Source organism: Rhinolophus ferrumequinum, chromosome 19, assembly GCF_004115265.2.
Source record: "Rhinolophus ferrumequinum isolate MPI-CBG mRhiFer1 chromosome 19, mRhiFer1_v1.p, whole genome shotgun sequence".
Taxonomy (NCBI): domain Eukaryota; kingdom Metazoa; phylum Chordata; class Mammalia; order Chiroptera; family Rhinolophidae; genus Rhinolophus; species Rhinolophus ferrumequinum.
The window spans coordinates 44,137,476-44,161,070 of NC_046302.1; the positions used below are offsets into that span (position 1 = coordinate 44,137,476).

The window sequence follows — 23,595 nt, forward strand, 5'->3', positions numbered from 1 at the left end:
TAGTAAATGGCTATCAACTGTGATTGGATGGCCATCAGCTGTGGCTAGTTGGCCGTCAGCTGTAACCAGTGAGCCATTGGCCACTGATATAACTGCCGTGTCTACACTAGCAGAAAATGGGGGTTAGCAAGAAGATGGTGGCTGAGCTAGCAAGCTCGGATTGCAGTTAGCAAGTAGGGTTGGTTTACAGAGAAGTGGACAGCAGGTTGCGAATAGTGTGGCTCCTGCTTCCTGTGTCTCCAACTCAGCCGCCAGCGAGAATATAGTGATATGACTCCCCTATCTATGGCTCCGTGGGTGTTCCTTTTTGGCCTCACCATGTCCTGTGTTCTTATGTGGGGAGCGGGACCAGAAATCCCACATGACACCCTGCATGACAGTAACCCTCTATGTACTGGGCAGAAATATACATTGAATACCTATAGTCCTGTGGGGACTCAATTGCCACCTAAAACCTAAATTCCTGGAAGTAATTTAAACTGCAATTTCAAACTAGCATACCTGATTCTTTTGGCCACTTTAAATGAATAAGATATATATCGATACAAGGATTTAAGAAATATTTTTAGAGTTATGGTTAAACCTAAAACATCAATACCATGACTTCAATTCATTTCTGTATTAGATCCTATACTTTCCAAAAGTTATTGTCATACTTCTTTTGATAGCCTTCTAAGGTTTTAATATTTTGATTATTACCCAGATTTTATCACTTTCATGTGCTGTTGCCGGAACTAAGTATCAACAATTATTGGTTGAGATATTGGACCTGCTTATAGGAACATGAGATGGCATAGATTTTTTTTAATTGCATCATGAGTTTTACATTTTATATCATGAGACTTTAAGTACTTATCCTTCATACAGATTTTAACTTTTGAATCTTGTCATTCGTCCCAGAAATAATTTGATCTTTAAATTTTCCATAGCCAGTAGTGCCTGAGCCATTTTCCCCATTATTATATTTTATTGACCTGGTGTGTTAGTGTTTTTAAAACACATACATTCCTTAAAGAATTTTATTATAGTAGGACCATCTAGAATTTTTTTTTTTTCCTCCTACGAGCTAAGGATTGGCTTTAGAATTATCAGTTCTCTTTAGAAACTTAGCTAATCCATCCTTTTGGAACACACATTTGAACCCTTCTTCTCCATGGAATTGTGTATACCCACAGGTACTGATTAACTGTTGAGCTCCTCTTCCTTCCAGTTATTATATGTGACCTTTGCTGTTTCTCAGTCCTTCCTGGAATGGGTACAATTTCTGCTTTCCCCAGGATTACTCAGCTCACACACTGTTCCCTTCCCTATGTTTGCTGTGGTGTTTACACAGAAATAAGTATATACCTATAACTTATAAATAGATATATGATAAATGTTGGGTTGGTGCAAAAGTAATTGTGGTTCAAAAGGTTAAAAATTGCAAAAACCGCAATTACTTTTGCACCCACCTAATAGAAGAAATAAGATTCCTATAGATTAATACTCTTCTACTTATTAAAATCTATTCATTCTTTTATATTACAGTTACTTTTATCAACACTTTGTTACTTTTTATCCTTTGAATATCTTTATGAACTTACGAGTAGAGTCTTTTACAGGTAAAATATATTCCAATTAGCAACAATAAAAAGATTATTTGAGGTTCAAATAATCACAACGTGGCTTGTGGGGGCCTTTGAAAGCCTCCTTGGTGTTGACATTCTTGAAAGCATCATCGCTTCCTGGAAACAACAGGATGTTCCAAACCCTCCTGACTTCTTCTCGTCATAAAATATAGTCATCGCCTCCTTCCCAGGAACCAGTTCTTGTTCCTCATAGCAGAGGACTGTGTGAGTGACCAAAGTCTGCATGCTAGAGCACAAGAGAGTGGATTGAGGGCAAAAGTGCAGCTGCTACAGGTGTTATTGTTGGTAGTGACAGAGCTGGACATGTCTACAACTTCACATTGATATTGCTTATTTATTTAACTCATATTACTATACCATATTTTATTTTATTTTTGCTTATTTTTTGTATTGGGTAACTGTGTGTTTTTTCCAGGACCCATCAGCTCCAAGTCAAGTCGTTGTCCTTCAATCTAGTTGTGGAGGGCACAGCTCAGCTCCAAGTCCAATCGCCGTTTTCAATCTTAGTTGCAGGGGTCACAGCCCACCATCCCATGCGGGAATTGAACTGGCAGCCTTGTTGAGAGCTAGTGCTCTAACCCACTGAGCTGTCTGGCGCCCCCATAATTTATTTTTTTAAAAAACAGTTTCTGTATATGATTTCATGGATCACTTACAGATTTTTCTCTTATCTAACAGCATTCTAGAAAGGGTAAGATAAAGGGAAAGTGATGAAGGCTGGATGCGTTGGTCACTAATTGGTAATGGTTTGGGGGAAGTTGATGTGGTTGTATTGAATATAAAGATTAGGTAAGAGTCAATCGTTTATTCATTTAGGCCTACTAAGTGTCAGGCTTTATGCTAAGCTTTAATGATGATGTGTCTGCTCTATGTAGGTTACAATCTGGAAGTGAAGGCATTCATGTAATACATAACTTTACAGTTAACTGAAATGATGACTTCAAATGAAGCATACAGGGTATCCTGAGACTGTTTATTATAGGAACACTTAACTTCGTCTGGGGGTATTAGAGTGTTTAGATAGACGGGAGGAAGGAAATAGCACTTGGTAGGTGGCTGGTAAAGAGCAGTGAACCATGTTTAGAAGGTAGTTGCTGTAGTTAGAGCTATTTATGGACCCACACAGACAGGAGATGAAATTGTAACTATTGTTGGTTTTAAATAAATTATTTTTTTTCCAAAGCTTTGTGAATTAAAAAAAAAAAAGATGAAGGTTCAAAGTTTACAAACTGTGTTAGTTCAGACTAAGAATGCAAAAGAGGTGAGAATGTGCCACTGTAGTGCCTGGCTGTCATAATGCTGTGTTTGTCAGCAAATATGCAGTGACTGTTTAAAACACGTTCCCCCACATGTGTATGATTGCCTCTGCGGTGCGGGATTCATTCCCCATGGTCTCACATCACAGTCTGGGGTCATTAGTGGGCCAGGCATTGAAATGAAAGAGAGGTTTTTGGGGTACGTTTATTTCCCCCCTCAGGTCAGCTATGAAAAATGGAAAATTTCAGTGTTTGTTTTTTTTTAAATTTAAATGTAAATCTTTTCAACTACAGTTGACATTCAATGGTATATTACTTTCATCACTTTATTTCTCAAGAGTAAGAATCGTGGTGTATGTTTTCTGGTTTTCCTCTTAGCCTCTCAGCACACTGCTTGTCATAGTACAGCACTTGATGTGTATCGGTTGGTTGGTTTGTTGTCATGGTTTTGGCTAAGGGTGTCCGGGGACAAACCCTGGCATGTAGCGATTTACTTGGTTGCCTCATTCTTAACACTGAGTTTTTGCTTTTGCCTGTTAAAAATTTCAGTCTGTGGTAAGCAGGTTCAGGAGAGGACGTCAAAGGAAGAGATTGTTTTAGGTGTGTGAGGCCACGTGAAGTATAAAGTATACTTTATAGTTACCTGGCTTTGAGTAGATTGATCATCTGTCAGAAGGACTACCTAAAAACTCTCAAATTTATGTAAAGGATAGATCTTAACACATGTTTCTGCACTGGACCAAAAGTAGATAGGATAGGTGAAGGTGGAAGAAAGTGATCTGGAATCATTGTCAGGAGTGTGAGAAATCTAGTGTATTTATGTATATTTATTTCTCTCTGAAGTGTATGTATATTTATTTCTCTCTGAAGGCCTATCGACTGGCTAATCCCTTCAATTTTATGGTGAGTGTAAAAGTTTTCTAAAGCATTTTCTCCAATATCTCTTTAAATTTTTATGAAAACCTTCTGAGATGGATTGTTGGAAAGGGCTTATGAATTTTACCCATTTACCCGAGGAGTAAGTTAAACACACAGAATTTATATTCCTTGTCTATGGGCACATAGCTTGTCACCAATAAAGCTGAAACTAGCATAAAACTCCCTTTTCTACGAAATTTTACCAAACTCCAGACAAGGACTATTTGATTCCCTTATTAAAATTGTTCCCTTCCCCTGCTTTCTTCCCCCCCATAGCACTTACCACTTTGTAATTTAGTATTTACGTTACCACTTCTTGTTTGTTTATTTGTTCCAACTCTTCTACTAGAGTGTAAGCTGCACATGGGCAGGGAATTTTTGTCTGTTGTGTTTATTGATATATCTCAAGCATCTAGACCAGTGCCTGGCACCCAGTGTTTGTTGAATGAATTGTACGTGAGTGGTGACAGATGTTTTCTGCACTTGGACTCAACTGGTTTTGTTGTTCATGTCTAAGGCTCAGTGGCCTTCCTGGAGTTATCCTTCTCTTCTGATATGCTGTGGACTGGCACTATAAATTACATATGAAGCACTTACTTTGGGAAATAAATAGCTGGAGTGTTGACGATCTTGAATTATGTCAATGGACTCAAAAAAAAAAAGGGAGATGGGAGTGTTGAGGAACAAATAGTTGAATGTTATTTCTCAAAATAATTATATCCTCAGTTCAAGTGGGTAGAGCTAAACAGTCTTCAGGGTCCTTTAATCTAGCCTTAATTTTATACACGCGAGGAAACTGACTTAAGGTTAAGGAACTAGTCTGAGATGAGACTGCTCAGAGCTGAATGTATAGAATATTTTCATTTTCTTCACAAGTTCAGCGCTCCTTCCCAGTGTTTCTGACACTTATTTTAGAAGCCCATACCAACCTAACACCCATAGTGTTAGAGTTCTTCCTAAGAACATTCTAAAATGGATAGCAGTGGGATGTGGGAGTGGTGGGAATATTTACTGAGCCTCTTCCCACACAGATCTGGAATTTAAATGTATGGCATTGATTCTGAGCTAATAAATACTTAAAATAATTCTCTATGTTTTATCTGTGGGGCCAGTAAGGTGATTTCCTCATCTTGTTATCCGGGAACCATAAAACACAATGTTTTTCCTATTTGATTTTCCTTGTGTATTTGTTAACTGGAATGAATCATTATGTTGTAAATTCTTTGAGGCAAGGAGCTATGTCTTCTGTGATTTTTCCGTAACTCTCCTCAGTGTCTGGTATGTTATCTTCTCATATACCTCTGTTATCCAGTGGTCATCTGAAAGTTGAGTAATAGATAAGAAACATTTGTATAATGAGAGTATTGGTCGGTCTTGTTACTGGTAGACATTTCAAAGGAAGTAATTAGAAGGAATTGGCCAACATGGTCTCATCAGCGTTGTCCACCTGAATGATGACAGAAGGCAGGTAACAGCGATCGGGGAGGCTGGGGAAATGTTCCTACAGGAACTTAGATACACTTCCTTTTCTCCCTACCAACATGGCATAAAGGAAGGAATGAGTTGGCTCAGTTATTCTTTTGTGATTGGATGTGTTCTAGGAAAATAAATTCAAGTCATTCAATGAAGAATTATACCTTCATATATATTCAGTTTATCCCTTAGATAAATATTAGAATTATTAATAGCAGCTGTTAGCACTTGCCAAATTTATTATTAGCATACTCCTAGCCCTCGTGATGGCATAAACATTTCAAATAAACCTGGCAGCACACCTTAGTGGATGTAAGGGTTAGAAAGGGTGTAAATACACTTATTTTAGTTTATGGTAAAAAATAGACAGCCCAAATATAAAGTGGTGCAATAAAACAGAACTTTGTTACTTGTTTATGTGAGAGTTGGAGGTGGGTGTTCTTGGTTGTCAGGTGAATTTCCTCTGCATAATGAACTGGGGACCTTGGCTCCTTTGTTCTGGTGGCTCTACCCCCATATGCCCTCCCCCAGGACATCACTGTATCCAGCTGGTGAAAGGGGGAGGGGACATGGAGGGGAGTTACTCTCTGTCTTAGCTTGGAAATGGTGCACATCATTTCTGCTCATATTTCATTGACTGACCCTCGGTTTTACGGCCACATCTAACTGTGAGGGTTGTTGGGAAAGATAAACTAGTCGTGTGCCCAAGAAAAAGGGGTAATGATGTTTTTCAGGATTTTCCTTCTCTCCTCCCCTCCTTACCTCGCTTCCCCTTCCCTCCTCCTTCCTCGTTCTTCCTTTTCTTTTTTTCTTTCTCTCTCTTCCCTTTAACTTTTTATTTTGAGATAATTTTAGACATTAGACCTTAGACTTGCAAGGATAGTTCCTGAATACATTTCTCCCAGCTTCTCCTTATATTACCATCTACGTAACCATAGAACAGTTTGTTTTTTTTTTTTTTAGATTTTATTGGGGAAAGGGAACGGGACTTTTATTGGGGAACAGTGTGTACTTCCAGGACTTTTTTCCAAGTCAAGTTGTTGTCCTTTCAATCTTAGTTGTGGAGGGTGCCATTCAGCTTCAAGTTGTTGTCCTTTCAGTCTTAGTTGTAGAGGGCGCAGCTCAGCTCCAGGTCCAGTTGCCATTGCTAGTTGTAGGGGGCGCAGCCCACCATCCCTTGTGGGAGTCAAACCGGCAACCTTGTGGTTGAAAGGACGTGCTCCACCCAACTGAGCCATCCAGGAGCTCAGCGGCCGCTCAGCTCAAGGTGCTGTGTTCAATCTTAGTTGCAGGGGGCAGAGCCCACCATCCCTTGTGGGACTCCAGGCGTTGAACCGGCAACCTTATGGTTGAGAGCCCACTGGCCCATGTGGGAATCGAACCGGCAGCCTTCGGAGTTAGGAGCACAGAGCTCCAACCGCCTGAGCCACCAGGTCGGCCCTAGAACAGTTTTTAAAACCTGGCACAGTACTATTAACTAAACTACAGACCTTATTCAGATTTTACTAGTTTTTTCTATAATGTCATTTTTCTGATTCAGGATCCAATCCACTTAGTTTCCTTAGTCTCCTCTAATCTGTGACAGGTCCTGTCTTTTCTTGCCTTGTATGACCTTGTCACTTTTGAAAAGTCAGTGGTTACTGGTCAGTAATTTGGTAAAGCGTCCCTTGATTTGGGTTGGATGTTTTCTCATGATTAGATTGAGGTCGTGCATTATTGAGAAGGCTACCATAGACTGGAGGTGACCTGCCCTTTTCGGTGCATCATGTTGGAGAGTACGTGGTATCAGTATATATTGTGGGTGACGCTAACCTTGATCGCTTGGTGAGGGTGGTGTGGACAGCATTCTCCATATAAAATCACTACTTTTCCTCGGTAATTATCTAATGTTTGGGAGACATACTTCAAGAATATGGAAATATTCTGTTTTCAGCTTAACCATTCAAACTGTGATTTAGCACCCATCAAGGGATCTTGCCTGCTACAATTATAGTTCTGATATTCTAATGGTGATTTTCTGTTTCTTTCACTAAAGAAAAATAGATTTTTGGTGGATATCCAGTGGTTACATAGATATGAGGGATTCCTGCTGTCTTCTCAGCACCACCTGTTTTAAAGATGAAAGTGATGATGGTTTAAATGGTGTTGAATGGTGAGAGGGTATATTAGATGACAAAGGGGTGAAAAGATAAGGGACGTACTGCCCCAGCTTTGTAGTACCTAGATATGGTCTAGATAGGAAGCTTCCCAGAAAAGCAGGAAGGAAACCTGGGTTTTCGTTACAATTCTATTAGCTTAACACATGTAGGTCTTTTAATTCTAATTTTCTAATTTGTAAAATAAGGGCAATTCTATAAATCATTCAAGGTAATGTGTGAGGACATAGTACTTTGAATTACTAGGAGGGGTAATAAGTGGGTTATGAATTCAGGGTGTCTTTATCCCATATCACAATATGTGTATTATTAAAGTAGCAAGTCTACTTGTGCTTATTAAAAAGGAACAGGCTAACGTTTATTGGGCGTTTACTATATGCAGGCGCGATGCTACGTGCTTTACAGGTATGAACTTATTTAATTCTCTCACCTGTATGAGGGCTACATTATTAGCCCCATTATCTAGATGAAGAACTTGAGGCACGGGGAGGTTACATAACGCCCCAGGTCACACAGCTGATAAGTGGCAAAGTTAGGATCCAAACCATGGTGGTCTGGCTTCAGAGTTTGTGCTCTTAACCACTCCACTATGAACACGTGCCCTCACCAAGGCTAGCCAGACATCAGTCCTGCCAGTGGCTATGACCAGTAGCACGGTCACTGGCAGGACTGATGTTTATGTAGCTGGCACTCTCTGGTGTGGCCACACCAACCAACTCCTTCCGTTCTGCGTGCTCGGTGCCTGTGCCTCATACGTTGTTAAATATTTGGGTATAAACCTGGTCACTGATGGATGAATAAATATGTTTGTATTTTCTAATCATGTTTGAATTGAGCAAGGATTGTATTTGTCAGCCTAAGTGAACCTCAGGAAATATTTTCAGGTATTCGTAGTTATGATTGGAGGCACAATAGCTTAAACATTTTGAAGTGAAAAGTATTGGGCATGTATTTGTTAGTTTTTCTTACCCATTTTGAGGCATGAACCCCTGTTTGTCTCTGGCTACAACATATAAGTAGAACTTTTCTTGTTTAGAAGTGAAGTGTCATTTAAATAAATGCTAAACGTAGCGCCCAGATACTGCTGTTGGCAGAGGGCTGTGTTTTTCTACTTCCAAGAAAAACAGCAAAACACAAAATTGTATAAAACTTGCTTTGAAAGTTCATATAGTACCATTTGCTGGTAAAACTGAAGAAAAGTATCACACTCTATTTCATTGAGTCTCAGAGACCGTTCATTGTAAAACACATTCCAGCTAACAAATGCACAAGGAAAATTATGTTTTATGGTACCCTGATAAGAAGCTGAGGAAATCATCTTACTGGCCCCACAGATAAACAGTCATTTTAAGTATTTTATTACCTCAAAATCAATGCCATACATTTAATTTTCAGGTCTTTGTGGGGAAAGACTAAATTGATACGATGCACTGCTGTGTCTCAGATTTGATGAGATATGGTTCGAAAGCCATAAAGTTAACTCCCTGACACTTAATAGAGCATAGATTAACCTGCAGCTTTGTCAGCACCTGAGCTGCTGGGCTCAGATCGAGTTTATGTTTTTGCCACATGGTCTGTCCCAGAGCTGCTTATAGACAGGCCAGAAATCTGGAATTAACTGTGATTGGCTAAGTGTGCCTACCCAGTGAAGCCGTGTTAGCACTCAAAATCTCTGCCAAAATTATAACTCCAGAGAAGCCTTGCTTTGTCTTCCCATCTCAGACAGTCACTCCCTTCTCTATCTCTTCAGGTCCTTGTACATCTATCATAGCACAGCACTTTTTTAGATAATTTACTTTCTGTTTCTCCTCCTAGATTATAAGCTATGGAAAGTCCTCTTGATGTTGTACAGAAGTCGCATACAGCCTGGAATAGTAGCCACGCTGAATGAATATTGAAGGAATAAAAGTAGAAAGATAGAAAGGAAAGAACTTTGGATTTGTGGATTTATAGTAGTAGTTTATAGATTACTCAGGCCACGACCCATTACCAGGAAATATGATGCAAATGAATTTTAAATAAATATTTAACTTTCAGGTAGCGTATTCATTAAACCACATAGGAAGATCAGACACGTTATTTAGAGGCAGGACTGATTTATGTAAAAAAGGACGGTACTTGACTAAGTACCCACCCTGAAACTCTGCTGAGAACCAGTGTCACAGAAGAATCTTTAGATAAAGGGTGCTTTGCTCTGACATTAAACCTAGCTGTGTGATTTGGGGCAATTCCCTTACCTCTCCATCTTCAGTCTCCTCATCCACCCAATGGGAATAATCATAGTACCTGCTAGGATCACTATCAGAATTCAATCATATAATGTATGTGCAGCACTTAACACAGTGTCTGGAGCATAAGTGAGAGAAGGAAATAAATAGTAGCTGTTACTATTATTATCTGTGGATGCGTCATCAGGGAGCCAAATTGGGGACCACAGGAAATGTTTTATTGGCCTCTGATTTGGCAATTATTTGTAGGGTTTTTTTTTTTTTTGAACCAAGATTATAATTTAAGAGACAGCTTCCTTATTTCCTTAACTTCCAGCTCTATATAAGTGCTCCCTCACTTAAGACTTTTCATTCTTCTCTTCTCAGGGATCTCCTCGTTTGCTAAAGCTACATTTCTCCATTTTTCTTTTTCGGTGAATTGCTTTCCCCTTTTTGCCAATGGACAACGCAGCATTTGAAATGCATGAAGGTGCAACACAGAATATTTCACCTGTGGAGAAGACGAACACCATTTTCAGAATGGTAAGGTGGGGGTTTACGTCTTGAGATGCATTCCCCCCAAAACCCTTATGCAGAGCTCAGGAAAGAATCCCTCTTAGACCAGCCTTCCCCCAGTGACCCTCTTTCAGCAAGGTCGCATCTCTTGCTCTAAATATTTCCTGATTTGCCTTCTTGCTCCTAAGATCTTAACTCACACCTCTTTTAGCTCTTTCATGGCCCAACTCTCTATTAAGTGTAAATCGTAGTATTAATGAGTTATTTATTGTTTTACATAATACCCCTGTACAATGTTAAACTGAATATGTTGATAAATAGTTACGCTATACAACGTATACCGTTTAAGAATGTGAAAGTCTTAAGAATATTTATGTTACAGTCATTAGTGGTCCAAGATATACCTTCTCAGAGAGGAAGGCCAGGAACTCAGAGGGCAGGGGAACAAGAGACTTTGACATCAGTGCTTACTGATATCCTTTTAATGGTCAGAGGATTGAGGGCAAATTGGTCCAAAGATTAGGGTGTGTATTGTTTAGGCAGCTTTCAATAATGTGGATGGAAACTCACAGCAATGATGCTATTGTTTTTAGCATATGTTTGTGATGTGAAACCAGGAAACGGTAACATAGAAATACATGGAAATATTGTGCTCAGACTTGGTAGATGGGTTAGTCGCTCCTATGGAGGGAGGGTAGTTTAATGAAGCATTTAAATGAAGGAGGGAGGAAGAGAGACTGAGACCTGTCCAGTCAGTCGTATATAGCACGCTACTTATTTCCATGCATGTACCTGTGCATGTAAGTGGATATGTTCATTCTGGAACAAGAAAGTTCTTAGAAAATGCTCTTTATAACCGCTTTAATTTTCAGGGGAAGAAACTGGTAAATGGGGCTAACTGACTGAATTGGAATGCATTTTATGTACATAACTGGCTACTTCATTTTCTGCTAACTTGTTATGTGCCCCAGTTCCTCCTATATTTATTTTTATCCTTGTTTATTTGGATATCAGCAAAGCATATGGGTGTGTGTGTGTGTATTTATTTACACTCGTATTTATGCATGTACTATTTTACTGAGTGTATTTTTCCTACAAATGCATCACTTTTTTTAAATCAAAGAGAAAATAAACCAAACTGACAAAGAAGGCAATATTTTTTAATGCATGAAGAGTAGAGAATAATGGCTTCATAATTTCTCCTAGGAAAAGAAGAGGCCGTGGTCACTGATGAGTATTTTCCTGGTGTGTCTCTTGGCCTGTACCGTTACCACAGCAGTCGGGGTACTGATTCTCTCCCTGGTTTATATCAACAACTCTCAGCCACATTTAGAACCCAAACTGCAAGCAACTACAATTCCGATACTGCAAAAAGATGTTGATCCAAAATTCCAGTTTCTTAATCATTTACCTAAATCCAAGGTATGACTCCGACATATTAGGAATCATCTATTCTAAGTGGCAATTACAAAACAAAGTTTCCACTGTGTTTTTTTTTTTTTTTTTTTTTTTACTAAGCTTTGTTCTCTTTTCATTAAAAGGAATCACCTGTGGGCTACCTGGATGAGGAAGGGAAGGGAGGGATAGAGAAGAGGGAAAGTTGGGTTGATATTGGCCCCAGGCAGAAATTTTCTTTAGTAGATAGTTGTATGTCTGGCTGGAGGGGAGAATTGCAGGTGGGCAAATGGAAAACCCTCTATTCTCTTGTTAAGACAGGCATTCTTTTTTATGTCTAACCGGGACTAGACTGATAGCATTGCTTGTGCTACTATTGTCGTTCCTGGAGTCTCACAGACCTGTTCTTCCTTTTCCTTTTTGGAACTCTATTGTTCACTTCACCACCATTGCCTTTTCTGTGTTGCCTTCCGCTTACTCTATAGGCTGTGGTGGCCTCTTTGTCCTCAGGAGATTGCCTCCGTGGTGATGGTTGCTTGCTTACGACTTTTCAGGTGTTTGAGTTCTCTGGTGGTGCCATCCAATGGGCCCGGTACAGGAACAATGTCAAAGACTATCTCAGCATTGAAGAAGAGGCCTTCGGGAGCAGTTTGAACAGTCAGAGATCACAGATGACTCTGGGAACCCTGAGAATAAAAAGCAACGGCCTCCGGGCCCCTCATTGGCACTTCAATGCTAACGAGCACGGCTATCTTGTACAGGTATAACAAGTTTCCCACGCTGCACTTAAGCATTAATGTTGGTGTGTCCTCAGGCTATTATTTTAGTTGTCGCAAAACCTACTTAGGTGATGGACAACACCCAGGCTTTGGCGATGTATTTAGGCAGATTAGTTAGCAGTGCCTTGAAGCATTAACCTGTTTGTTTTAGTTATCCTTGGCACCACTTTGAATTTTCTTCAGTATGAAATCATTTTTCATGTAGTATTGTTGAAATAAGATCACTGTTTCATACTTGGAGCCAAAGCTAAAGCTGGTGGCTCTGATCTAATGATCAAAGAGATGGCAGCTTCCCTCTAAGGAGAAAAGCAGAGACTGGAATAACAAACTAAGTTGCAGATGTTCAGCTAGGAGTCCCTAAGGTCAGGCCAATTGGATGCCCTTTTGTGGTTCAGACCTTTCAGAATTTTCTGGAAGTCAAGTGAAATAGAGCTGGAGGTGAAATGAATGTACTTACTTGAATTTCAAATAAGTCATTAATTCTGAAAGGTATTTCTTGGTTGCTTTCTGTATTTCAGACTGGAGAACCAGTAGTGACTAAGCCCTCATAGAGCTTTCAGAGTTGGTCTTACCATAGTGATCTTGTTACTAGACCAGCCATTTTTATGTGACACATTTCTGTTGTTAATAAAACTCCTTTTTTTTTTAATTCTTGACAATTCATTCAATTTTAGACTGTACAACCAGAAGAGAGGTTAGAGTTTCATCTATATGATACCAAAGTTTTCTTATTTCTCGTGAGAGAATAGTCTCAGAAAGATTAAGTGACTTTTCTGAAGATAAACTGTAGTTGTTGGCTATACTTAGACAAAGTCCATGTGTTTTGACTTCTTGTCTTGTTCCACATGTGTAAAATACGTAACAGGATAATCTTCAAAAGGTTAGTTTCCATGGCCCTGGTTGAGAAGTGGCAAAGTGATAAGCAGGAAGAAAGACAGTTAAATCGTCTTTCCTGGAGGGGGCCCCCTAAAAAACAAACAGCAAGCCAGGAAATTAGTCTGGAGCATGTTCCAGTAGGTAACAGGCCTGGGATCCAGCTCAGCTTGGGTAGGCTGTTCTGGAAGTCCAGAGAGAGTTTATGCTCTGAGCTGTTACATGTGGGCTAGAAGGTGGTCAAAAGGTACAGACTTCCAGTTATAAAATAAATAGGTCAAGGAGATGGAATCTACACAGTGACTGTAGTTAATAATACTGTATGGTTTATTTGAAAGTGACTAAAGAAGAAAAAAACAACTAAAAGATAAAAAAAATGTAAAAAGAAAAATATGCAACAACAGCAAACAAAGAAAGAAAGTAGATCTTAAAGGTTCTCATCATACAAAAAATTTATAATTATGTGTGGTGATGGATGTGATCATTTCACAATGGATACAAATACTGAATCTTTATGTTGTACACCTGAAACTAATATAATATTGTATGTCAATTACATCTTAATTAAAAACATATAAAATAAGTTAACTATAAAAAAAGAATGTGGGTGAGAATATTCTCTAGATCGCAGGAAAATTGTGGGATCACTGACTCTCACAATCAGGCTAGGGAACCAAACAATAGGATGTGAAGGAAGTCCCTCCACAGTACGTCACCCGTGATGATTGCCTTTGCTTCTGAGTATCTTCTAGATAACTTGATTAAATAATTTTAACTAGGTAATTTGACTAGATAATTAAGTTTTAGAGATCTGTTGTATAACATTGTGTCTCTGACTAATAATACTGTATTGTACACCTAAACCTTTGTTAAGTGGGTAGATCTCATTTTAAGTGTTCTTACCACAATTAAAAAAAAAGTGTAGACTTTGGAGCTGGACTGCTTAGATCCAAATCCCAGCTTTGCCACTGATGAGCTGAGTAACCTTGGGAAATTATGTATTCTGTCCGGTCTTAGTTTCCTCATCTGCAAAATGACAATAGTAATAGGATTAGGAATAATTGAGTTAATCAGATAAAATACTTAGAAGAATACCTGGACACACCGTAAAAGCATTAAGTGCTATTATTATTTAAATTGTATGCAGACTTTTTCTTATCTGGAAAATAAATACACATCTATATGCATACACACAAAACATGTGTGTCTATGCAACCGCATATAAATAGACACATGTGCCTGCAGTCTTTTTAAGGGGGCAAAAACTGGTTGTTGGGGGGCAAAAAAACTTATTCTTTTTATGTATAAAGCATAGACATATGTAGAGTACACAAGCAGTATGTGTATAGAGTGTACAGATCCACAGTACATCTGTAGTATTAAAATTTCATAGAAAAAAGGACTAAAATGGCACCTTAGGAGGGAGGTAATAAACACAAGGTTGAGAAACATTGCCGTAAAGCGATGTTGGATGTGCTTTTCTGTTTATGTTTCAGGGGACAGCATGGATTGGGGTGGTTGATGATGGTCACGTAGTTACCACGTACAATGTTACAGCGGGCCAAGTGATCTTCTTCCCGAAGAATACACTGCACTGGATAAAGAATGTGGGGAATGAAGACTGCTTTTTCTTGCTCTTCTTTTCCACACATGATGAACTTCAGACGCTGGATCTTGATGATGTGTTTTTTTCTACACCTGAGGACATCGCTTCCAGGTCTCTCAAGGTCTGTACTGAAAAGTGAATCCCACCATGAGGCTGTGCATTACAGAGGCACAAAGAGGGCTTGAGTATTTGTGTTTCTAGGACATCGGCCAATAGGGTAACAGCTGGAAAATGGACTCAAACACAAACCTTGTGTTCCTATTAGAAATATAAAACTTGTTGTAATCGTTTGCGCTGTATTTTCCTTTATGAAGGACTTCTATAGGAAACTATAATGAATTTGGTGGAAAGGTTATGATATAGTTAATACAAATTGCTATAACTTAAATGTCTGAAAAGCCATAAGCTAGTACAGGGAGAAGTTTGCTACAAATAATGTAATTGAGCTTTCTTACTCTGATGCAGAGAATCCTACAGGTTTCCTGAACAACAGCTACTTTGGGTCTGTTTAAATATTAATATTATCATTGGAGGGATTGCTGATAATGCTGGGTGCAGGGGGTCAGAGGTGGATGCTGACAATACAAGGGGGTGATCAGATGAATCGGTGATGGTCCATGATTGGCTGTGGGAAGGGGATCCATGGTCAATTTAGAAATCTGTCTAGTAAGGTATTGAGATCTATTTAGCAGCAGATCCTGGTCAAATGTTATCGGGAGAAAGAGAAGAATTGAGTCGTTAGGGAGAGCATCTGTAAACATGGGAACCAATGCATGTTTTTGTAGGAGTTTTTATTGACCATAAAACACCAACACATTTAAAACCAAAATTCATTGAAAACTTGGAGGATTTTCGTAATTATCACAAGTCTTAGGCTAATGGAGGCCAGCTCCTTTGACTGGGCCACTGAAAACCACACTGGTGCTGACACTACCCTATCCTCAGCTACCCACCCTCCTATTGCTAAAATCTGCAGACTGTTTCACAAATATCTGATGTGGTTTCTCATGTGTTTCAGCCTGAAGGTGGAGTTAATTTCATTAGAACATTCCATAAGCAAAAAGAGGATCAGGGGGTCAACCTTCCCCCCAACTTGGCAGAACTGGTTATGAATGCTAGTTACACACAGTCTCCAGACAGCCTTGTGTGGAGATACTTTTATGACCTTAAAGGTATAGTATGTTATTTTGTGAAGCCTTTTTAGTTAATTAACTATTTATGTATGTTATTATATAGCATATATATAGTTATTATATACATATATAGTACTGGATTAAGATGTAAGGTAGTTTTTTTTTTTTTTTTTCCGGTGGGTCCAGAGAAGTTTAAAAAATACAGTTCTCAACAGAGTAGGAAATGTTGAGAAAAGACTGGGAAACAAAAGAGAATGTGGCAAAAGATTTCAAAATGTGAGGGTGTGTGTTGGGTCTGGGGGATGGGATGGTAGGAGAAGAGGCTGATGGGAGAGGAGGGGTCCTATCGTGCTGGTTTTATGTGAATGAGTTTATACTTTATCTTGATGGAAAAGAGGAGCAACTAAGGGGTCTTAAATAGAAAAATGACACATGAGGCATTTATTTATTATTTGAGATATAATTGACATACATTATGTGAATTTCAGGTGTACAACATAACCCTCAATATTTATATATATTGTGAAATGATTACTGCAATTAAGTTAACATTGTCACCATACATACGGAACTTATTTTTCTTGTAATGAGAACTTTTAAGATCTACTCTCTTAGCAACTTTCAAATATGCAATACAGTATTAGTAACGAATTAACGATAGTCACCATGCTGTACATTACATCCCTATGGCTTATTTATTTTATAACTGGAAGTTTGTATCTTTTGCCTTTCTTCACCCATATACCCCCGACCTCTGCCAACCACCAATCTGTTCTCTGTCTATGAGCTTTTCTGTTTTTTTTTTTTTTTTTTAGATTCCACATTTAAATGAGATCATACAGTATTTGTCTTTCTCTGTCTAACTCATTTCACTTAGCATAATGCCCTCAAGGTTCATCCATGTTGTCACAACTGATAAGATTTCATTCTTTTTTATGGCTGAATAATGCTCCATTGGATCATTTCCTTTATCCATTCATCTGTCAGTGGCCACTAAGATATGTTTCCATATCTTAGCTATTGTAAATAATGTTGCAGTGAACATGGGGGTACAGATATTTTTCTGAGTTTGTGTTAGTTTTGTTTTTTGAAGTGACGACCAATCCTGCTGAACTGTGGAGAATGGATTGGAAGGGGTCAGATGAGAAGCAGAGATATGAGTGGCGGCTTTCACAGTCCTCAAATAGGGGATGATGGTGGCCTGTACTATGACATTTGTAAGAGGGAGAGACCTGTTACGAAGCAAAGAGAATTTAACAAAGTAGGGATGACAGTATTTAGGATTACTCTCAAGTTTTCTAGCATGGTCCCCTGAATTGAATAGTCTGTCTTAAAGAGGTTACTTTATGTTAGAATTTTCAGGAGAGCTTGGAAGATAGGATAGTATCTGACCATCTCAGCTCAATATCTTGTGGGCACATAGCATCTGGTGTTCGCAGTTCCTACCACATAAGCTTTTTGTGACTGTAGAAGAGCAATGTCCTTTACTGGGACTACATTAGACTCTCCTTTTGTAGTACAACTTTGAAGTATTTTATCTTACTTTGGTTTTTAAACTTCATCTAACCCAGGTTCAAAAGAATATCGATTTCCAGGAGGAATAATACAACTGGCACAATACTGGAAAAATGGAAGTGAACTAAGCAACAACGAAAAAATTTTTAGTGAATTCTTGAATCAGGTAATTGAGAAAAAAATGTTTTGATGATTATTAAGGTGGATGAAATATGAGCTTTTGATCAGATTCAGCCTTCTTTTGGACAAAGAGAAAAGGAAAGATCTAGTTGAACATTGGTTGATTTGATCAATGTAAACTATTAATTGAGGCCTCAATGGGGATTTGGGAACTTAATTTCTTGGTGTGGATAGTTACATTAAGGAAAAGACTGGATGCTTGTAAGATTTCTCTTTTCATTTGTTTTAAATGCTGTATTGCATGACTATGAGCACAGCTATGGTGTCAAATTCCCTGATTCAAATCCCAGTTCTGCCACTGTGTGAACCTTGGTAAATTACTCAACCAACCTAGATTTTAATTTCATCACCTGTAAAATGGGAAGAATACTACCAACCTTTTAAGACTGTTATAAGGAAAAAGTGACAAAATAAATGGAAAGGCCATAAATATTGCACGTTTTAGTGAGGGCTGCATAAATATTAGTTATGATTAAATGAATTGTTAAGTTGCTGAGTAGGATGTTGGCTAAATAATTAGATTTCATTTTTCTTTTTCAAGCATCAAAATACCCTCGCTTTGAGTACAGTCAGAATTTACAACAATGGATTACGACAGCCACATTTCCATTTTAATGCAAATGAAATGGGATATGTAATAAGTGGATGTGCAAAGGTAATTTTTCTGTGAACTTTCCTTTCTAATGCAGAAAGAAGCCAATGGGAGGTGTTTGTTTATTTTAGTTCAGTTGTTGGTCAAATAAAAAGACTCGATGTTAATGGCTTTCTGGACAGTTTCCAGAGGATAGGATACCAGGCAGGCTCTGCTAGATAGCTTCCAAGTTTGATCTCAGCATGCAAGGAGGCTAAGAACCTCAGCAGTGATGAAGAGTTATCAGTTATGGTGAAGGGTCTGGAACAGAGTTTTGCAGAGTTTTGCATTCTCAGGTAATGCAAGGGTTTAATGCACTGCCCTTTGGAGAATGTGAAATCACTGTTTGCCTCTCAGTGCACTGTGAGTTGGGGTGGGGTGGGTGGGGAAGTGTAAAGCATCAGTAGAGTGGCCATATATCCCCGTGTACCCAGGGTCGTCCTGATGTATCCTTGCCATCTTGGGGAAATTATTAACAGCACCCCTTTTGACTCTTGAGTCCTGGTTTGGATGATCAATTATATCATTACCATAATAAAAGCCAAACTGAGTAGCATGTTACCATAGTGATTTGACAGTGGTTCTGGACTTTCTGAGGGCTCCCTGGGGAAATCTGTAATGGTACACATGGGTAAAATAGGCTTCTCTAGCCGGTACCGGTCTCAGTCTTGACAGAAAGAGCCAAACCAGACTGAAACTCATCTATTATGTCATCCCTAGCAAAAGTTTTATGCTTTTTGAGGTGAAGGCTTTGTAATAAATTGGAAAAGGGCATTGTAATTTTTCACAAATTATATTTCAAGGATCAGATTTTATTTTTGGTGTGCTTGTGTACTCACATGTGTGTAATTTAGTCTCTAACCCTTTTAAGGAAGACTGTTAGGATGTTGCTCTCGTAGAAGGCGGAATTTTCCCAAACAAGTAGAAAGGAAGGCATGGGAAGAGTAAAACACCGAAATTTAAATCCTTTGCCTAATTAAGTAATTACCGAAAGGTAATTTATAACCCTTAATTAGAACATGGTGATTGAGGTTCTTTTTTGCATGATGTTCTGCAGTATTGAACTCGTTAATGGCATTTTGGGGAACATTTACTTAGAGTATCTTTTGATTTTTGTGGGACTTTGTCTCAGAAGCAGGAGATTTTATGTGAAGGATGGCCTCTATCTTCTGCTATTTGCCCTCCCTAAGAAGTCCCTTTATAACCATGTGCTCTTATTCATCTATTCTTCACTAGTCATACTTATCCTTAACGAATATTTGATTTTATTTGCTTAACTTCAAGATTGTTTTCCCTCCTTAGGTGGGTATTATTAATACTCAGGGTACCATCGAGTTTGACATTCACGTTGGAGACGTGATATTTTTCCCCATTGGAAACCAGCATTACATTAAGAGCGCATGTGATGAGGATTTGCTTTTACTTCTCGCCTTCAGCACTAGAGACCAGGTGAGAATAAGCTCGCTTAAAAGAGATCGCTGAGTGCCAGTGATGTGCAGAATACACAGCTGAGCAATGTGTCTAGACCACAGGGGGCTCTCAGTTACAGTGTGTTGAATGAATGAATAAATGAAGGAACTGGCAGAACCAATGTGTGAATAGGAGGAGAATCAGATAATCTTTCATGTAGTTATAAAGGAATCTGATATATCACATTTCCTCTTAATTCCCTGAGTTCTGACCTAACTGAGAAAAAAAGACCAAAGAATAGTATATAGAAATCCATGAAAGCATTTTTATTATTAATGAAGCGGATATTAGAGAATGTGACTAATACCTGTGGACAGGTGGGTTTCCTAATATCGATCCCCAGAATTGGATTGGCCTCCCCATGTCGAGGCAGCCCCTTGTACACCTTATGGCCTAAAGGAGCAGAATGTGCGCTTTGAAGCTTTGCCAGCTCCCAAGAGAGAAGGGGGAGCTGAACTGAGCATGCCCAGTTTATTTTTCCAGAATTTACTTGGCACAAAGAGAGAGGGGGAAAAGTAGAGACTCTTGTATATGAAAAGAAACTTTAGGAGTAGTGAAATAACACTGAGTATGACTGAACAATGTTAGTGTGTAAGAGTAGCCTTTCTTCCTATCATTCTTTATTTTAAGCAAATCTGATATGATGATCTGGGTTATAAAATGAATAATACGTTAATCTGTAAACTAAGAGGAATTATTTGTGGTATTAAAAATAAGTTGCTTTTAAAAATTCACCCACGGTTATATAATTACAGGGAATGATGTGTATGAGGTGGAATTCAGATGTTTAAAAATGCTGAGGACAAGGTTCCCTTCTGAGATTTATAACAGTGAGAATTTTAACAGTCTAACTGGGCAAGTCCAGGAACTGACAGACAACTCTCTTGGCCATGGTCCTTCCTGTGAGATGCAACAAGATCTCCAGGGAAGAGTACAGCATGAATTTGGCAGTACCATCAGCAGGACCTGCCCCTAGAGGTGGTTTGGTTGTGCTCATTTCCCATAATGACATATACCTTCTTTGAGAGAGACTGGAACATTTCAGCATCTGCTTGCCTGGGTCTCCAAACCTTCCTGGGGGGACCTGGGATGAAGTCTGTGGAGAGCTATGAGAGGAAGAGATGGAATTTAAAGCTATAGACTTTTTTTGGGGGGAGTCCAGTGTTCCCTACTTTTGGAGTGGGTCTCACTGATGCTGCTACCCCTTTGGTCACTATTCTCTGTAGCCATTGTAAGAATAAATGATAGTGCAAAATCAAATTGAGTAAAATATAAATAGGAAAAGAAGGAAAAAACCCTCAGGTTATAAATAGCAGTTCGAGTTTGAACAGTTAAGAGTAAGAAGAGAATTTTAAAAATGAGCACAATGTAAATTTTATATAAGTGTAAAAGTATTCCAAAGGTAAAAACTTAAGAATTAAATAAGTATGGGAGATAAAATAAATAAGAATTGATGTGATATGAAAGGCTAATACCAAGAAATTAAAACATAAAGTATGAAAGAAGGATAAAAATAACAATGGAAAACCATTAAATATAAACCAAAAAATAAAGAATATAAATCTTTTAAAAATGGAATAGAAATAGATTTTTTTTTCAATGAAAAGGAACAATTTAAGGGAGTGGTCCACAGCAGGGAAGAAAGAAATGAAGCAGAATTTTAGGTAGGACAAATTTTTTTTTTACCTCTTCCCCACCCTCAGGAATGTCTGCTATTCCCCTTGAGGGGGGATAGTCCCCCACTATGCCGTCAGAGTGGGTAACTGGAAATGTTTCTCCTGGGGATATATTTTGCATAAGGGGTGTGAAGGGAAGGAGGGAGAGAGAGAGGATGGAGGGATAGAGAGGAAGCAGGAAACTCGCCCAGGCAGAAACACAGAACGAGAGACAGAGACCCAGAGACATACAGAGATAGAGAGAGAGAGATGCCCAGAGAGGAGAAGACATGCTTAGAGACATACCCAGAAATACAGACATGTGGAGAGAGAAACACACAGAGAGGAGGAGAGAGATCTACAGACAAATACAGAGAGACAAACAACGCAGAGACACAAATAGGAGACGCACAGATATACACACAGAGGGAATAACACCCATAGAGAGACAGAGGCATAGGAGAGACACACTTACACCGGCATACCCATACAGAGACAGTCCTATACATAGGCACAGAAAGACAGACAGACACACCATATACATGCACAGAGACAGACAGACGTAGAGACAGACACATACACATAGACGAGAGACAGATTCTAAGGCAAATCTCTCTCTCTCACACACACACACACGCAGAACTTGAGAAGCAGACTGAGAAAGAGAGATAGGGTCAGAGGGAGAGAGAAAGAGAGAGGCAGAGGGACAAAGAGAGTGGTAAGGAGAATAGACAAGGACATTCAGTCACACCTACTTGACTGGATAGTCCGGCCAGACAGGCAGAGATTATTAACCCAGTAGAGAGAGGCTGGTCTCTGATTGTGGAGCGTGAGGACCACTTAACTTGGCGGTGAGGTTGGCCTCCATCATTTGCTTTTGGACATGGTGCTCTGAGAAGCTGTTTTGTCATTAGTCCCTGCTCACAGAAAGACAGAGTCCTGTTCCCTCATCAAAGAAAACTATCTCTCAGTAGGATGTTCTAAAGAAAGCTTCAGACGCCCCAGCCCATCTAGCCATCAGTCACACTTCCTTTATTCTCAGAGTTGAAAAGGTGAACTCCCCATGGCAAGGGAAGACCAGGCACACAGGTGACCATTCACAGGAATTCATAGCTGTGTAAAGCTGCACAGCCAGGTACCCCGCTGTCTTGTAAGTGCCTCGGTAAGGTCTTTTAGGAACCTGAGTAGTTCACTGCTGATACATCTTTTTTTTTTTCCCCATTGTCAGCTGCAAACCCTTGACATGGACGATTATTTCCAGGCCACAGCAGACCACATCCTGGCCCAGCTTTTCTTCAAGGAACAAAATGAGTTTAAGAAGATCCCTAAATTCACAGAGGACCAGGCAATCAACCTGCCTTAGATTTGCTGATGAGTTCACCTTTGTTCTTCCTTCTTCATTTGTTACTGTTGTCTTTAAAGACGGACCACTTGGCTAATGAACATGGAGCTCTTACAGAGTGGAAGGGGGAGAGCATGCGCAAAGTGGCCCTGTAGGCTCCTTCACCCAACAGTGGTTGTAGGCTATCCATGCTAAGGGGACGATTGAGTATACTCTGCGTAGATTCACAGGCCTGTGGAGGAGACCCTACAAATTAAATTAAGGGTCTCCTCCACAGGAGGAGTACTGAACGTTCCTTATCGCTTCTAAATAGTGGAAGGTTTTTATAAAGTTTCTTTGTCTCATCCTTTCCTATTGAAGAGTAACCAGGCTGCTTTTTATCACCCAACTGATTGGGCAAAGGAATATAGTTACTGTTACTATATAACTTGATTTCCAACCCTGGTTTCTCAATGGTTGAAAATGATGCAGCTGTATAGTGTATGGATTTTAGTATATGTGTTTAGTTTCCCTTTGTTACTTCAAATTTATTTGAAAATCCATTATTTTTGCACACATTAGTAAATATTGGTACTATGCATGTCTTTTTGGTATTTATCACTGAGAAAGGAAGTAAGGAGGTCAGCCTACCTATGTACATATTGAGGCAACTGGAAGCCAGGTAATCAAACCTTATTGGGAGAATTGGTTATAGAACCCCAGGCTGGTGGTTCCCAACACTTTTGTTGTCATGAAGATACTTTGTATACCGCCAAAATTTTCAAGGTCTAACTTATATGAGTCATTGTATACTTATTGTATATTAGCTGAGAAAATATTTAATGATAAACTAATTATGAATTCAATACCTTCTTTGAATGTA

The 23,595-nt window shown here is 39.1% G+C and overlaps 1 protein-coding gene across 1 annotated transcript; it reads left to right on the forward strand.

The window, feature by feature from the left end:
- The first annotated feature begins 10,053 nt into the window (after positions 1-10,053).
- On the forward strand, positions 10,054-22,877 carry LOC117011983 (uncharacterized). Its single transcript, XM_033087880.1, has 9 exons — positions 10,054-10,181; positions 11,361-11,576; positions 12,104-12,310; positions 14,698-14,928; positions 15,826-15,979; positions 17,512-17,621; positions 18,177-18,290; positions 19,569-19,715; positions 22,620-22,877. Exons 1-9 carry the CDS (start codon positions 10,098-10,100, stop codon positions 22,752-22,754), a joined length of 1,398 nt encoding a protein of 465 aa, XP_032943771.1. The 5' UTR covers positions 10,054-10,097; the 3' UTR covers positions 22,755-22,877.
- The last annotated feature ends 718 nt before the right edge of the window (positions 22,878-23,595 follow it).